Consider the following 18,323-nt stretch of genomic DNA (forward strand, 5'->3'; position numbering starts at 1 on the left):
TTCGTCACTGGTTTTGTGCCAAATCAATGCGCTGATGAGATAATTAATATATGACGTAGGCAACATCAGATTCACCACATTGAAAATATTACTAGCTAATGAAATCATAACATATTGTTGTCTAAATTGTACCATTCGTAATAGCATTGGACTCGTGGAAGCAACCAAGGTAAAAATAAATAATGACTACCTGGAATGATCAAATGCTCCAGGTGCGCGGAATGAATAACTTTTATTCGCCAGTTTAGAGTGAAACTATTGTGGTATATGGGAGGGAATGACAAGCTGTGGCTAGCTATGTGTGTTTAATAGCGAATTTACTACTAGTTATCATTCTAGCCTATACTACAACACATCTCTCTAGAAGGCAACATTTGTTTGTGTTACCCAGGCTCCAGTCGCACCACTTTCCTTCGGTTTGGGGTGGGAGGAGAGCAAGTTGGTCGGGTGCCTTGCAAAAGTGGCGTCCATTTTGAGTACATTTCCAACCTCTTCAATCCACCACACGGCGGCGCTATTAGTCTGTGCCAAAATTTTGACTCCTTTAGGAGGTCAGAGGCTGTAGATTCTGTCACTTCGGAGGGAAGGCTCACTGACCGTCTTGGAAGGATGGAGAGATGAGATGAGAGGGAAAGTGTACTATAATATACTCTGAGAATTAAACCAAACTCAGAAATGTGATAGGATGGAGTGATGAGATGAGAGGGAATGTGTACTATAATATACTCTGAGAATTAAACCAAACTCAGAAATGTGACATTTATACACTTAAAATTATATATTTGTGCCTCTTCTATAGAATTATGAAGTAATGCCCAGAGTATGCGACACTCCACTAATGTGTATGGAGAGATCTCAAATCAAACTTTATTTGCCACATGCGCGGAATACAGCAAGTGTAGACTTTACCGTGAAATGCTTAATTACAAGCCCTTAACCAACAGTGCAGTTCAAGAAGAAGAAAATATTTACCAAGTAGGCTAAGATAAAAAGTAATAATAAGAATAACAATAATGAGGCTATTTACAGGGGGCACCAGTACCGAGTCAGTGTGCAGGGGTACAGGCTAGTTGAGGTAATCTGTACATGTAGGTGGGGGCGAAGTGACTATGCATAGGGTAACAAACAAACAGCGAGTAGCAGCAGTGTACAAGTGGTGGGGGGGGGGGGGGGGGGGGTCAATGTAAATTGTCCGGAGACGATTTTTATGAATTGTTCAGCAGTCTAATGGCTTGGGGTAGAAGCTGTTGAGGAGCCTTTTGGTCCTAGACTTGGCGCTACAGTACCGCTTGCTGTGCAGTAGCAAAGAAAACAGTCTATAACTTGGGTGACTGGAGTCTCTGACAATTTTCTGGGCTTTCCTCTGACACTGCCTATTATATAGGTCCTGGATGGCAGGAAGCTTGGCCCCAGTGATGTACTGGGCCATTTGTACTGGCCTCTGTAGCGCCTTACGGTCAGATGCCGAGCAGTTGCCATACCAGGCGGGGATGCAACCGGTCAGGATGCTCTCGATTATGCAGCTGTAGAACCTTTTGAGGATCTGGAGGCCCATGTCAAATCTTTTCAATCTGCTGAGGGGGAAAAGGTTTTGTCTTCATGACTGTGTTGGTATGTTTGGACCATGATAGTTCGTTGGTGATGTGGACACCAAGGAACTTGAAACTCTCGATCCGCTCCACTACAGCCCTGTCGATGTTAATGGGGGCCTGTTCGGCCCGCCTTTTCCTGTAGTCCACGATCAGCTCCTTTGTCTTGCTCACATTGAGGGAGAAGTTGTTGTCCTGGCACCATACTGCCAGTTCTCTGACCTCCTCCCTATAGGCCGTCTCATTGTTGTCGGGGATCAGGCCTACCACTGTTGTGTCATCAGCAAACTTAATGATGGTGTTGGAGTTGTGTTTGGCCACGCAGTTGTGGGTGAACAGGGAATACAGGAAGGGACTAAATACACACCCCTGAGGGGCCCCAGTGTTAAGGATCAGCGTGGCAGACGTATTGTTACATACTCTTACCACCTGAGGGCGGCCCGTCAGGAAGTCCAGGATCCAGTTGCAGAGGGAGGTGTTTAGTCCCAGAGTCCTTAGCTTAGTGATGAGCTTCGTGGGCACTATGGTGTTGAACGCTGAGCTGTAGTCGATGAACAGCATTCTCACATAAGTGTTCCTTTTGTCCAGGTGAGAAAGGGAGGTGTGGAGTGCGAATTAGATTTTGTCATCTGTGGATCTGCTGTATGTGAATTGGAGTGGGTCTAGGGTGTCCAGGAGGATGTTGTTGATAAGAGCCATGACCAGCCTTTCAAAGCACTTCATGGCTACTGATGTGAGTGCCACGGGGCTTTAATCATTTAGTCAGGTTACATTTGCTTCCTTGGGCACAGGGACTATGGTGGTCTGCTTGAAACATGTAGGTACAGACTCAGTCAGGGAGAGGTTGAAAATGACAGTGAAGACACTTGACAGTTGGTCCGCGCATGCTTTGAGTACACGTCCTGTTAATCCGTCTGGCCCAGCTGCTTTTTGAATGTTGACCTGTTTAAAGGTTTTGTTCACATCGACTACCGAGAGAGTTATCACACAGTCATCCAGAACAGCTGGGGCTCTCATGCATGCTTCAGTGTTGCTTGCCTCGAAGCAAGCATAAAAGGCATTTAGCTCGTCTGGTAGGCTCGCGTCACTGGGCAGCTCACGTCTGGGTTTCCCTTTGTAGCCCATAATAGTTTTCAAGCCCTGCCACATCCGACGAGCGTCAGAGCTGGTGTAGTAGGATTCAATCTTAATCCTGTATTGACGCTTTGCTTGTTTGATGGTTCGTCTGAGGGCATAGCGGGATTTCTTATAAGCCTCCGGATTAGTCTCCCGCTAATTGAAAGCGGCAGCTCTAGCCTTTAGCTCGATGCGTATGTTGCCTGTAACCAATGGCTTCTGGTTGGGATATGTACAGTTGAAGTGGGAAGTTTACATACACTTAGGTTGGAGTCATTAAAACTTATTTTTCAACCATTCCACAAATTTCTTGTTAACAAACTATAGTTTTGGCAAGTCGGTTTGGACATCTACTTTGTGCATGACACAAGTCATTTTTACAACAATTGTTTACAGACAGATTATTTCACTTATAATTCACTGTATCCCAATTCCAGTGGGGTCACAAGTTTACATACACTAAGTTGACTGTGCCTTTAAACAGCATGGAAAATTCCAGAAAATTATGTCATGGCTTTAGACGCTTCAGATAGGCTAATTGACACCATTTGAGTCAATTGGAGGTGTACAGTGCCTTGCGAAAGTATTCGTCCCCCTTGAACTTTGCGACCTTTTGCCACATTTCAGGCTTCAAACATAAAGATATAAAACTGTATTTTTTTGTGAAGAATCAACAACAAGTGGGACACAATCATGAAGTGGAACGACATTTATTGGATATTTCAAACTTTTTTAACAAATCAAAAACTGAAAAATTGGGCGTGCAAAATTATTCAGCCCCTTTACTTTCAGTGCAGTAAACTCTCTCCAGAAGTTCAGTGAGGATCTCTGAATGATCCAATGTTGACCTAAATGACTAATGATGATAAATACAATCCACCTGTGTGTAATCAAGTCTCCGTATAAATGCACCTGCACTGTGATAGTCTCAGAGGTCAGTTAAAAGCGCAGAGAGCATCATGAAGAACAAGGAACACACCAGGCAGGTCCGAGATACTGTTGTGAAGAAGTTTAAAGCCGGATTTGGATACAAAAAGATTTCCCAAGCTTTAAACATCCCAAGGAGCACTGTGCAAGCGATAATATTGAAATGGAAGGAGTATCAGACCACTGCAAATCTACCAAGACCTGGCCGTCCCTCTAAACTTTCAGCTCATACAAGGAGAAGACTGATCAGAGATGCAGCCAAGAGGCCCATGATCACTCTGGATGAACTGCAGAGATCTACAGCTGAGGTGGGAGACTCTGTCCATAGGACAACAATCAGTCGTATATTGCACAAATCTGGCCTTTATGGAAGAGTGGCAAGAAGAAAGCCATTTCTTAAAGATATCCATAAAAAGTGGCGTTTAAAGTTTGCCACAAGCCACCTGGGAGACACACCAAACATGTGGAAGAAGGTGCTCTGGTCAGATGAAACCAAAATTGAACTTTTTGGCAACAATGCAAAACGTTATGTTTGGCGTAAAATCAACACAGCTCATCACCCTGAACACACCATCCCCACTGTCAAACATGGTGGTGGCAGCATCATGGTTTGGGCCTGCTTTTCTTCAGCAGGGACAGGGAAGATGGTTAAAATTGATGGGAAGATGGATGGAGCCAAATACAGGACCATTCTGGAAGAAAACCTGATGGAGTCTGCAAAAGACCTGAGACTGGGACAAAGATTTGTCTCCCAACAAGACAATGATCCAAAACATAAAGCAAAATCTACAATGGAATGGTTCAAAAATAAATATATCCAGGTGTTAGAATGGCCAAGTCAAAGTCCAGACCTGAATCCAATCGAGAATCTGTGGAAAGAACTGAAAACTGCAGTTCACAAATGCTCTCCATCCAACCTCACTGAGCTCAAGCTGTTTTGCAAGGAGGAATGGGAAAAAATGTCAGTCTCTCGATGTGCAAAACTGATAGAGACATACCCCAGGCGACTTACAGCTATAATCGCAGCAAAAGGTGGCGCTACAAAGTATTAACTTAAGGGGGCTGAATAATTTTGCACGCCCAATTTTTCAGTTTTTGATTTGTTAAAAAAGTTTGAAATATCCAATAAATGTCGTTCCACTTCATGATTGTGTCCCACTTGTTGTCGATTCTTCACAAAAAAATACAGTTTTATATCTTTATGTTTGAAGCCTGAAATGTGGCAAAAGGTCGCAAAGTTCAAGGGGGCCGAATACTTTCGCAAGGCACTGTACCTGTGGATGTATTTCAAGGCCAACCTTCAAACTCAGTGCCTCTTTGCTTGACATCATGGGAAAATCAAAAGAAATCAGCCAAGTCCTCAGAATAAAAATTGTAGACCTCCACAAGTCTGGTTCATCCTTGGGAGCAATTTCCAAACGCCTGAAGGTACCACGTTCATCTGTACAAATAAGAGTACGCAAGTATAAACACCATGGGACCACACAGCCGCCATACCACTCAGGAAGGAGACACGTTCTGTCTCCTGGAGATAAACGTACTTTGGTGCGAAAAGTGCAAATCAATCCCAGAACAACAGCAAAGGATCTTGTGAAGATGCTGGAGGAAACAGGTACAAAAGTATCTATATCCACAGTAAAATGAGTCCTATATCTACATAACCTGAAAGGCCGCTCAGCATAGAAGAAGCCACTGCTCCATAAAAAAGCCAGACTACAGTTTGCAACTGCACATGGGGACAAAAATCATACTTTTTGGAGAAATTTCCTCTAGCCTGATGAAATAGAACTGTTTGGCCATAATGACCGTTGTTATGTTTGGAGGAAAAAGGGGGAGGCTTGCAAGCCGAAGAACATCATCCCAACCGTGAAGCACGGGGGTGGTAGCATCATGTTGTGGGGGTGCTTTGCTGCAGGAGGGACTGGTGCATTTCAGAAAATAGATGGCATCATGAGGGAGGAAAATTATGTGGCTATATTGACGCAACATCTCAATACATCAGTCAAAAAGTTAGAGCTTGGTCGCAAATGGGTCTACCAAATGGACAATGACCACAAGCGTACTTCCAAAGTTATGGCAAAATGGCTTAAGGACAACAAAGGTATTAGAGTGGCCATCACAAAGCCCTGACCTCAAAGCCCTAAAGAAAATCTGTAGGCAGAACTGAAAAAGCGTGTGCGAGCAAGTAGGCCTACAAACCTGACTCAGTTACACCAGTTCTGTCAGGAGGAATGGGCCAAAATTCACCCAACTTATTGTGGGAAGCTTGTGGAAGGCTGCCTGAAACGTTTGACCCAAGTTAAACAATTTAAAGGCAATGCTACCAAATACTAATTGAGTGTATGTAAACTTCTGACCCACTAGGAACGTGATGAAAGAAATAAAAGCTGAAATAAATCAGTCTCTCTACTATTATTCTGACATTTCACATTCTTAAAATAAAGTGGTGATCCTAACTGACCTAAAGCAGGGAATTTTTACTCTGATTAAATATCAGGAATTGTGAAAGACTGAGTTTAAATGTATTTGGCTGTACGTACAGTTACTGTGGGGACAGTCACTGCGACACTTCATTAATGTGTATGTAGATATCGGCCACAAGTAAGGCCATGCCTAGACAATAACAATAGAAAACAATCCTAGTGTTTTCCCTGCCATTGCATGCCCCATTAACATTGCCTTTGTATGCCTTTTTGGAGTGAAACGGTATGGAGTCCATATTAATGGGTACTGTCAGGATGAAAATGGGGAACTCAGGAGGTGGGTGGGATGATGATCCATGACCAAGCATACCTACCCTGTAAAACTGGACATCCTGGTCAGCACTTGTTGATTTGATATTTTACATATTTTCAGTGAATGGCAAACTGTGGCTTATAATGCTCGTCCACCATATTTTCATGCAGCTGTGGGTCTAGTGGCAGGTATCAGTGTGAAAACACCCTTATCAAGGAGTGTGAGCAGGAGGCCTGCATCCCAGCAGACATACCAGAAACTGCGTGCCATGTCAGCAGTGAGGTGATTGATGCCTCAACAGGAGTGGCAATCACTCTGCAGTGTCTCATTGAGAATGCTGTCTCTTTGCATGCTTTTACATAGGCCTACATTCTAATCCACAGTATTTTAATCTCCCCTGTGTCTTCTCTCATAGCTATACTTATGAGGATGATGGGGTGTTTCCAGAAAGCCCTTTTGTGTTTGACTATGCCACTACCTCCTGAGTTCAAGCTTAGGATAGGGGAGGTACAAGAGTTCTACCTCTACTCCATGGACAAGGTCAACCACTACTTTTGAGCACCTCCAGTCCTGCATGACGGTTCTTATGTCTGGCCCATAAAGAAGAAATTCAAGTAGGCCTACAATGTGTTGTTTTCAGGTGAAAGAAGTGCTGGTCAGTGATGACTTCAAGCCCAACTGTGCCATGGTGGTCCTAGACTTCATTGGACACTCCTTCATACAACCCGACACAGGTTTGTATCAGTACATAAATGACACAGGATAATATACACTGAACAAAAATATAAACACAACATGTAAAGTGTTGGTCCCATGTTTCATGAGCTGAAATAAAAGATCCCAGAAATGTTCCATATGCTCAAAGCTGATTTCTTTCTAATTCTGTGCACAAACTTGTTTACATCCCTGTTAGTAAGGGTTTCTCCTTTGTTGGGGAGAATAAAAGGCCACACAACACAATGCCACAGATGTCGTAAGTGTTTAGGGAACGTGCAGTTGGCATGCTGACTGCAGGAATGTCCACCAGAGCGGTTGCCAGATAATTTCATGTTAATTTCTCTACCATAAGACACCTTCAAAGTTGTTTTAGAGAATTTGGCAGTATATCCAACCAGCCTCACAAACGCAGGCCACGTGTATGGCGTCGTGTGGGCGAGTGGTTTGCTGATCTCATTGTGAACAGACTGCCCCATGGTGGCAGTGGGGTTATGGGTTGGGCAGGCATAAGCTACGAACAAACACAATCAATGGCAATTTGGATGTGCAGAGATACCATGACGAGATCCTGAGGTCCATTCATCCGCAGCCCTCACCTCATGTTTCAGCATGATAATGGACAGCCAGCCCCATGTTGCATGGATCTGTACACAATTCGTGGAAGGTGAAAATGTCCCAGTTTTTCCATGGCCTGCATACTCACCAGACATGTCACCCATTGAACATGTTTGGGATGCTCTGGATCTAAGTGTATGACAGCGTGTGTCAGTTTTGCCAATATCCAGCAACTTCGCACAGCCATTAAAGATGAGTGTGACAACATTCCACAGGACACTGTCATGTCTTTGGCTATGCCGGAATAAGTGATATGACATGCTATTCTATAAAATCCTTCTCTGTAATTAATATTACCTGATTGAGCTAATCATGTAAATGTAATTAACTAGAAAGACGGGGCACCACGAAAGAGTGTTTATAGAGCTGTTATCTTCTGAATAAACTCTGAAAGACCTAGTATTATTTTACATCAATAGCAGTCAATATTAATCGGCACCTTATTTCAGTCTCATCTGAAAGTTGTAAATTCTTGGTTATCTTCACGAACCCTGGCTAACAAGTTGACTCAGCAATACAAAATTGGGTTTAATTATCTATTTACTAAATACCTAACTAATCACACAGAATTACATATACACAGAATGCAAATTATGTCATACAGAAAACGTCCCTGGTGGATGGAGACGACATGACGGCTGGTTACACAAAGGAAAGGGGGTTGGGTTTGAGTGAACGAGCGGGAAGACTGAGGAACAAAGGGAGACGCCATGCTTTTGTAAATACAGTATCTTCTGCATTCTAAATTACCACCTATTTGGAAAAGGAAAATGCAATAAATATTTACTCTGAGCTGCGCTTCGGTAGGTTGGTGGTAGATGCTGGCCAACAGAGATCTTCCTGTCCTCGGAAGAATGTCTCTGGTGGTAAATTGGATACGTTGTAGTATCTTCGTTGTGTGTTAGACTGGATACGTCGTCCGTCCTTTCCTAGCCCACGTTTACAGCTGCTGTTGCTAACTCAACGGCTAGGATGTCTCACTTCTTTAGTGAATAAGAGTTCAAAGTTCATACCATTCACAACCAAAGCTCACACTGAGGTTGGCTTAGTTCTGTAGTTGACATGTTAGTCCTTTTTAACGTATGGACCGTCGTCCCATTGTTCTCGGAACAGAAGGTTACATTTTCGTCAAGGGCTTATATAGTGGAGGGAGAGAAGGGTGTGTTTCATACTTTACCCATGTCTCTTCACAGGGGCGGGCCACTGACTGAGCAGAGCTCTAACCTTATGAAAACCCAATTCTCTAATTTGGAAGCTAAAATTACATTTAATCTTTTCACAAATATTTTCATATTCAAACATTTAAATTGCACAATTCCATGTGAATCTGATAACTAGAATGTGTAGACTTTCCCAGATACAGTTTATGTCGTCCTGTCATCAGTCATCTCAGATGACAACCGAACTGACATCCTATTCATTAAGTACCAACGCATATTTTCAACTGGTTCTATTACCGAAATACGATTCCTTTCCCCTCACCGTTTGATGTTCCCAGACTCCCTGTTTAACAAAGGCTATTCAAGAGTTCTTCAGTAGAGTCAAGAGACGGGAGAAAGGTATTTATGGGGGTGGGTCATAAACCTTACCCACAGGCCAACCTCATGACACCACAAACAAAAGCCTGATCAACTCTATGCGAAGGAGATGTGTCACGCTGCTTGAGGCAAATGGTCACACCAGATACTGACTGTTTTTCTGATCCACGGCCCTACTTTAAGGTATCTGTGACCAGCAGATGCATATCTGTGTTCCCAGTCATTTGAAATCCATAGATTAGGGCCTAATGAATTTATTTAAATTGACTGATTGCCTTATATGAACTGTTACTCAGTAAAATCTTAAGTTGTTGCATTTATATTTTTGTTCAGTATAGTTCTAAAGATTAACAGTAGTACAATTGTCAATTCTTTAATCACCAACAAGAACAGCAGAGGATTCAAGACAAATGTCATTTTTTCCAGAGCCCTATTAAGAGGAGTTTGTTACCGGACTACACCACACTTTGTAAATACTGAAGTGAAAACTATGCAATGGTGACATGGTCAGGAAACCCACTCTTTTCCTAGATGCCTTGATCTATTCTGTGAAATGTTTTGTAAGTCTTACATTTTCTTGTGATTGTGTCGAGGCATGAAACATGAAAGAACGATACAACCAATCATTCCCTATAACAATGTATTTTCTTAGAGTACATTTAAAAGGACTGAGGAAATGTGAGGATGCATGTGTACAACACCCCTCCCCCCTCAAATGACTGAGATCTTTTTAAAGTTACTTCTATTTAATAGTTTGACATCTTATTCATGAATTACTTTAAGCATTTTGCATTTTATTTTTAAACTTTCATTCTAAAGTTACTAGATTTGCTAAATATGCATAACTGATATAGGAAAAGCCATAAGCCATCATCAACAGTTGTTAGAAAGACATGGAGTGTGGGGTGGACTGGAGGGAGTGAGATAGGTCAACACTTTAAAAAAAACTCACTCCCAATAACAGCCTGGCATGCAGGCAAAAACAATCTGCAAGCAGAAAATACAAAATTTGCAAAACCCCAAATTTGCTAAACTTAGTATCACTTAATACAAAAGTCATACTCCCCTTTCAAACCCGTGTCTGACAGTCCACATCAAATGTACATCTTTATCTGACTTGAGCCCAACTTACGACAAAACCAAATTCTAAAATAATTTCATTACAATTTATGAACAGGCTTATAAAACTAACAAAAATCAGTTGGTATCATTATTGTATGCATTTTAATATGAATTCTATAGTCAAAGGCAAATAAAAACATTTAGCTATTTAAATAAATCAAAATTGCTTGTATCAAGTGAACAATGTGATTGGACCAATAATATGATAGGAGGTGCTGGTCCACACAAGGATAGGGTTAGTCTATCCATAGGGAGAACAAAGAAAATAAACACCTATGGTATGGCTGGACAGAAATTAAAGACAAGCACTGACACACTGCAAGCCAAGGAGGTCACCGAGAGTCAGAACATACATTCATTCCGATGTAATGAATCCCCCCTTTTCTCTGATGATGCTCCGCTCTATGAACCAGGCCAATAGCGCTGGGGTTTCTGACCCGATCAAGAACAATCTTATCCTGTCCCTCAGAGATCACTACCACGCTCAGACATAGGTTTACCAGAGATAGTGTTTTTGCTTTACCCTTCTAGTCATCCAAGACCCAATAAAAAATCTTAACCATACGATAATCTTATACTGAAAGCCGTTGCCACCTTGGCCTTAAAAATGTAAACTCCCCTTTTCATTACATTTGACCTTCTCCATTTCCTTAGGCCTTGTTAATTATCTTTTTCTCCCTTACACACCTCAAACCTCCCCCACCCTTCCACAGATGGAGACAGAGGGGTGCAGCATTTTCCTTGGCCTGATTTATTTACCCCTCCCGTCTTTCCCCAGCTCTCTATAGCAGGAGGCAGGCATTCTTCTTGCCACGTTTCTTGGCCTGCAGCGCCGCCCTGGTGGCCATCTCAAACACCTCCCTCACACCGTCTTTCGTCTTGGCTGAGCACTCCAAGTAGCCAAACGCGTTGATGCGGTTAGCCATGTCCCGGCCCTCCTCTGGCTTCACTGGTTCCTGTGTCAGAGTTGGAAACGTGTTCAGAGGCATTCTATGGTTGGCATCCTTTGTGACATACTAAGCCACCAATCATTACAACAAGCCAAACAAAAACGTAACTAGCATGTTGGATAAACCAACTGAACAAAACAAAAACCTCAACCGGTGTATAATTAGACAACAGTACACTAAGTGAAGGTAGCTTATAAGGCAGCACAACCACTTTAAAACAAATGCACATGGTTTGTTCAATTTCAATGTTAAATAAAACAATATCCTCAATGGATCAGGGCAATGAGTCTACTTGATGAAATTCCATAATAAGAATTCATAATGCGTCCTGTACCTGCTTCATTTTTGCTAACTCCCGGCGTGTGTGCTCATCATTCCGCAAGTCCTTCTTATTACCCACAAGAATGATGGGCACATTTGGACAGAAGTGCTTTACTTCAGGGGTCCACTTCTCTGGGATATTCTCTGTGTCAGACACAGGATCATTTTAGGAAACTGCTGCAAGTGATACAATAATTTGTTGCATTTACCATGTATGACAAATATGAATATTACAGTCACTAATGTCTTACCCAAGCTGTCAGGACTATCTATGGAAAAGCACATGAGGATGACGTCAGTATCAGGGTAGGAGAGAGGCCTTAGTCTGTCGTAGTCCTCCTGTCCGGCTGTGTCCCAGAGGGCCAGTTCCACCTAGAACTCACAGGGAGAGCAGATATGCACAGTTACACTGCTGTTTGGCCAAACTGCAATTGTCTCTGAATAAATTATTACCTATCAAAATGTGTAAACCACAGGACATCCACATAAAAAGGGTGCTTCAAAGTGTGTCTTGATGGCAAACTGTAACTAAACGCACAATCTCACCTGCTTACTGTCCACCTCAATATCTGCCACATAGTTCTCAAACACTGTAGGTACGTAGACCTCAGGGAACTGGTCTTTACTGAAGACTATCAACAGACAGGTCTTCCCACAAGCACCATCTCCCACGATCACCAGCTTCTTACGGATCGCAGCCATCTGCAAGACAATGTAAAAATCCAGCAAAAAAAGTGGCAAATATGTTATTGAAAAACTATTGTATTTCACAGTGATAATATAGCAACACAACCAAGCAAATCAAAATGTGTAGGGGGAGAAAATGACATTAATATGTAGTAATACAATATCCCAGACATTTTCCAGAAGCACAACAAGCTTATTTCTCTCAAATGCGGTGCACAAATTGGTTTACATGCCTAGTTTAAATAAAGGTTACATAAATAAATACAGGTTAGTCAGTTAAGAAATTCTTATTTACAATGACGGCCTACCGGGGAACAGTGGGTTAACTGCCTTGTTTAGGGGCAGAACGACAGATTTTTACCTTGCCAGCTCGGGGATTCAATCCAGCAACCTTTCGGTTACTGGCCCAACGCTCTAATCATTAGGCTACCTGCCACGCCTGTTAGTTAGCATTTATCCACCTGACAGGTGTAGCATATCAAGAAGCCGATCAAACAGCATGATCATTACACAGGTGCACCTTGTGCTGGGAATAACAAAAGGCCACTAAAATGTGCAGTTTTGTCACACAACGCCACAGATGCCCCACGTTTTGATGAAGCATGCAATTGGCATGCTGACTGCAGGACAGAGCTGTTGCCATAGAATTTGATGTTAATTTCTCTACCATAAGCCACCTCAAACGTAATTTCAAAGAATTTGGCAGTACGTCCAACCGGCCTCACAACCGCAGACCACGTGTAAAGCATCACCGGGGGCAAAAAAGATAATCAAGTACAACAACCACCTGAGCCACTGCCTGTTCACCCCGCTACCGCCCAGAAGGCAAGGTCAGTACAGGTGCATCAAAGCTGGGACTGAGAGACTGAAAAACAGCTTCAAGGCCATCAGACTGTTAAACAGCCATCACTAGCAGAGGCTGCTGCCTACATAGACTTGAAATCATTGGCCACTTTAATAAATGGAACACTAGTCACTTTAATAATGTTTACATATCTTACATTACTCATCTCATATGTATATACTGTATTCTATACTATCTATTGCATCTTAGCCTATGCCGCTCTGACATTGCTCATCCATACATTTATATATTCTTATTCCATTCCTTTACTTAGATGTGTGTATTAGGTATTTGTTGTGGAATTGTTACATATTACTTGTTAGATATTGCTGCACTGTCGGAACTAGAAGCGCAAGCATTTCGCTACAGTCGCATTAACATCTGCTAAACATGTGTATGTGACCAATACAATTTGATTTGAAATTTGGACACACTCATTCCAGGGTTTTTTTTTGTACTATTTTCTACATTGTAGAATAATAGTGAAGACATCAAAACTATAAAATAACACATATGGAATCATGTAACCAAAAAAGTTATGCAAATCAAAATATTTTTGAGATTCTTCAAAGTAGCCACCCTTTGCCTTGATGACAGCTTTGCACACTCTTGGCATTCTCTCAACCAGCTTCATGAGGTAGTCACCTGGAATGCATTTCAATTAACAGGTGTGCCTTAGTTAATTTGTGGAATTTCTTTCCTTCTTAATGCGTTTGAGCCAATGTCCATATTATAGCAATAACAGCTCAAATAAGCAAAGAGAAAAGACAGTCCATCATTACTTTAAGACATGAAGGTCAATCAATATGGAACATTAAGAACTTTGAAAGTTTCTTCAAGTGCAGTCGCAAAAACGATCAAGTGCTATGATGAAATTGGTTCTCATGAGGACCGTCACAGAAAAGGAAGCCCCAGAGTTACCTCTGCTGCAGAGGATAAATTCATTAGAGTTACCAACCTCAGATTACAACCAAAATAAATGCTTCAGAGTTCAAGTAGCAGACATCAACATTAACTGTTCAGAGGAGAATGCGTGAATCAGGCCTTCATGGTAAAACATTTGTATTTATTATGAATCCCCATTAGCTCTTCCTGGGATCAGGCAAAATTAAGGCAGTTTATATCATTTTAAAAACATTATAATACATTCACAGACCATGTGCCCTCAGGCCCCTACTCCACCACATATATACAGTACAGAATCCATATGTACGTGTATGTATAGTGCATATGCTATCGTGTGTGTGTGTGTGTGTATGTTTGTGTTGCTTCAAGGTTCCATAAGGTGTTTTTTTTTAAATCTAACATTACTGCTTGCACGAGCTACTTGATGTGGAATAGAGTTCCTTGTAGTCACGGCTCTATTTAGTACTGTGCACCTTCCCTAGTCTGTTCTAGACTTGGGGACTGTGAAGAGGCCTCGTGGCATGTCTTGTGAGGTATGCATGGGTGTCCGAGCTGTGTGCCAGTAGTTTAGACAGACAGCTCGGTGCATTCAACATGTCAATCAATACCTCTCATAAATACAAGCAGTGATGAAGTCAATGTCTCCTCCACTTTGAGCCAGGAGAGATTGACATGCATATTATTAATCATAGCTCTCTGTGTACATCCAAGGGCCAGCTGTGCTGCCCTGTTCTGAACCAATTGCAATTTTGTTTTGTGGCACCTGACCACACGACTGAACAGTAGACAAAACTAGGGCCTGTAGGACCTGCCTTGTTGACAGTGCTGTCAAGAAGGTAGAGCAGCACCTTATCATGGACACATCAGCTACTGTTGTATCAATATGTTTTAACCATGACCGTTTACAATCCAGGGTAACTCCAAGCAGTTTAGTCTAGAGGTCGACCGATTATGATTTTTCAACGCCGATACCGATAATTGGAGGACCAAAAAAAGACGATACCGATTAATCGGATGATTTAAAAAAAATGTATTTGTAATAATGACAATTACAAGAATACTGAATGAACATTTATTTTAACTTAATATAATACATCAATAAAATCAATTTAGCCTCAAATAAATAATGAAACATGTTCAACTTGGTTTAAATTATGCAAAAACAAAGTGTTGGAAAAGAAAGTAAAAGTGCAATATGTGCCATGTAAGAAAGCTAACGTTTAAATTCCTTGCTCAGAACATGAGAACATATGAAAGCTGGTGGTTCATGACTCTTCAATATTCCCAGGTAAGACGTTTTAGGTTGTAGTTATTATAGGAATTATAGGACTATTTCTCTCTATACCATTTGTATTTCATTAACCTTTGACCGTGTGGTTCTGGGATTTTTGCTCACCGTTCTTGTGATCATTTTGACCCCACGGGGTGAGATCTTGCGTGGAGCCCCAGATCGAGGGAGATTATCAGTGGTCTTGTATGTCTTCCATTTCCTAATAATTGCTCCCACAGTTGATTTCTTCAAACCAAGCTGCTTACCTATTGCAGATTCAGTCTTCCCAGCCTGGTGCAGGTCTACAATTTTGTTTCTGGTGTCCTTTGACAGCTCTTTGGTCTTGGCCATAGTGGAGTTTGGAGTGTGACTGTTTGAGGTTGTGGACAGGTGTCTTTTATACTGATAACAAGTTCAAACAGGTGCCATTAATACAGGTAACAAGTGGAGGACAGAGGAGCCTCTTAAAGAAGAAGTTACAGGTCTGTGAGAGCCAGAAATCTTGCTGGTTTGTAGGTGACCAAATACTTATTTTCCACCATAATTTGCAAATAAATTCATTAAAATCCTACAATGTGATTTTCTGGATTTTTTTCCCTAATTTGGTCTGTCATTAGTTGAAGTGTACCTATGATGAAAATGACAGGCCTCTCATCTTTTTAAGTGGGAGAACTTGCACAATTGGTGGCTGACTAAATAATTTTTTGCCCCACTGTAGCCCCTTTGCTCCAGGAGACCTGTACACAGTGGGCTACCGTCACTGAAGGCTACATCCCATATCCCCCAAAACATATTTACCAGTCCTCTGGGTTGACCCATTTCCTAAAAACAAAAATGTCACTGAAGTAAGATCTATAAACCGGAATATCTTACCAGTCGGTATGGGTTATACAATGTGTTTACTACTTCGGTAAAATAAGTTTAAAACCACATTTCCCAAAGCTCACTCCCTAGTCCCTTCAGTCCGTAATAGTTGCTATGCAAGATCCCAGCGTGATCCCATTGCACCTTTAGGGAAATATGGAATGAATTTGGTAAGCTCTGGAAAACGTTGTATAACCATTGTAAGGCATTCCGAATTAGGCTATAGATTTGCCTTCGGTGACGGGAAATTTCTTGGAAATAGGTAAAGGGCTGATGAATATGTTTTTGGGGATAAGGGATGTAGCCTTCAGCGATGGGAGCCCAATGTGTACAAGTCTCCTGGAGCGAAGAGGCTACATTGCCTCTACGAATCAGAGTGTAGAAGCTTCCACTCAATACCAAACAGTCCCTTTACAAGTCAGAATGTTGAATAATCTTCATTTGAATTTACTCTACCCTTTGTGCGCTGATTGTCCTTCTACCTTTAAAATTGACAAACTACTCACAGAAAAGTATTATTAAACCGACATCAAAACGTGGATCTGGATTGTTTTCTCTTCACCTGAAGCATGGGCACAAGACGGAAGGACATGCCCGCAATGCATGCATACTACCTACCCTAAGTCTTGCAGGTGTTTACATGGTTGTCGGTTTAATTATACCTCCCTGTAGATACTTTTCTCAAATTCCTATCCGCAAATGGACAAACCACACAGACAACCGGTAGAGTAAATTCAAATGAAATTGTATTCAACATTCTGGCATGTAGACATTTTCCAAACAAATGCATGGCATTAATCCCAGACTGTGTACAGTGCTTTTCAGTCAATTACTGTTGGAGGCCTGTAAACCCAAACGTTTATGATAACCAACGCTTGGTTAATTATTTCGCAAATAACCAATACTCAAATTCAGATAAAAACGCCAATACTGACCATCTTTCTAGGCCTAACTACTGAATTTCAGTAAAATACATGTATGGACTTTTTTGTTCCATGTTCACATGAAATTAGCCATAATACCTAGTGACACTATCACAACTAGCCAAGAGAAGTCTACCAGCAGAAGACACTGCTTGCCACCACCTGGATGGCCTCAACAACAAAACGCCGCACCCAAACTACTAACTAGCTAATTGGACAAACAAATAGCTAGTTACAACGATTTTCCCATTGAAAACACCCAAGTGTAACTTGTGCTGGGTCGGTGGACGACGGTTATGAAAATTAAGTCACTTGTCAGTGGTGGCTAGCAAGTTGGCTAGAAAGCTAGAGATCTTGCCCAGGAAAGCAAGAGATCTTGCCCAGGCACTGGCAAGTGCGAAGAGTTGCTAGCTTCCAGACCAGTGTGTTGCTAACTTCACAACGGTGATGATAGCACTGTATACCTGCCTATGATGACCTGATAGCTTTTCCTGACCAGCTCTGGCTGATGGTGTCTGAAACAAGGAGTCTTTTCACTTCAATTGTTCGTTCGTTTCCGTCATTAATGCTAGCTAGGGTAGCTATCTGTTAGCTAATAGCGGTCTCTCGTATTATAGCCTCATGTCATCTTGCCTACAGAAAACAAATTTAAAGCCTCATTCAAATATTTACTAAATAAATGAAATATTTTCAAGGTGAGCAAACAAAGTTATAAATAGGTTACATTTCCTCGTTTTAGTACCGTTTTCGTTACAGATGTCCTCGCCTTCCCTCTCTTTTCCTGTCCGACCCTTCAATCCGGCCCCAACAGTGTGCCACGCCGATAACATCCGCCTAAGCCCGTGATCTCCAGCCAATAGGAAACCTCAAATTAATGAGTGACAGATATTTAAGCCAACAACTCGATAAATGTATACCGGTGAATGGAAAAAACGGAAGTGAAGAGTGGATATTTTTACCCCAACCATATGGTTTCAACAATAAGTAAGGATATTTTGGGGTCAAAGCAAAATTGTATACAGCAGTAAATCAATAATAGGCGTTGTGACGTTAAGTGATTGTAGTATAAACGTTATTGCTTGCTTATGCTCTGTAGAGACAGCATCATGAAGGTCAATGGGAATATTATGGTTGAAAAAGGGATAGAGATGTTTATCATGCTAATTGAAAAGCCTTCAACATTGCACACGCATGCCAG

At 41.7% G+C, this 18,323-nt stretch overlaps 1 protein-coding gene and 1 pseudogene across 1 annotated transcript; one reads left to right on the top strand and one right to left on the bottom strand.

The window, feature by feature from the left end:
• The first annotated feature begins 811 nt into the window (after positions 1 to 811).
• Positions 812 to 7,134, top strand: LOC110491096 (annotated as a pseudogene).
• Positions 7,135 to 9,864: 2,730 nt separating this feature from the next.
• LOC110492267 (rho-related GTP-binding protein RhoA-C) lies at positions 9,865 to 18,020 on the bottom strand. The gene is made up of 5 exons (XM_021566440.2): positions 17,868 to 18,020; positions 12,178 to 12,333; positions 11,883 to 12,003; positions 11,645 to 11,775; positions 9,865 to 11,316 (listed from the first exon to the last, which is right to left on the bottom strand). The coding sequence occupies exons 2-5, from the start codon at positions 12,331 to 12,333 to the stop codon at positions 11,143 to 11,145; spliced, it is 582 nt and encodes a 193-aa protein (XP_021422115.1). The 5' UTR covers positions 17,868 to 18,020; the 3' UTR covers positions 9,865 to 11,142.
• Positions 18,021 to 18,323: the final 303 nt, after the last annotated feature.

The sequence above is a fragment of the Oncorhynchus mykiss genome, chromosome 16, assembly GCF_013265735.2.
Source record: "Oncorhynchus mykiss isolate Arlee chromosome 16, USDA_OmykA_1.1, whole genome shotgun sequence".
In the NCBI taxonomy this organism is placed as follows: domain Eukaryota; kingdom Metazoa; phylum Chordata; class Actinopteri; order Salmoniformes; family Salmonidae; genus Oncorhynchus; species Oncorhynchus mykiss.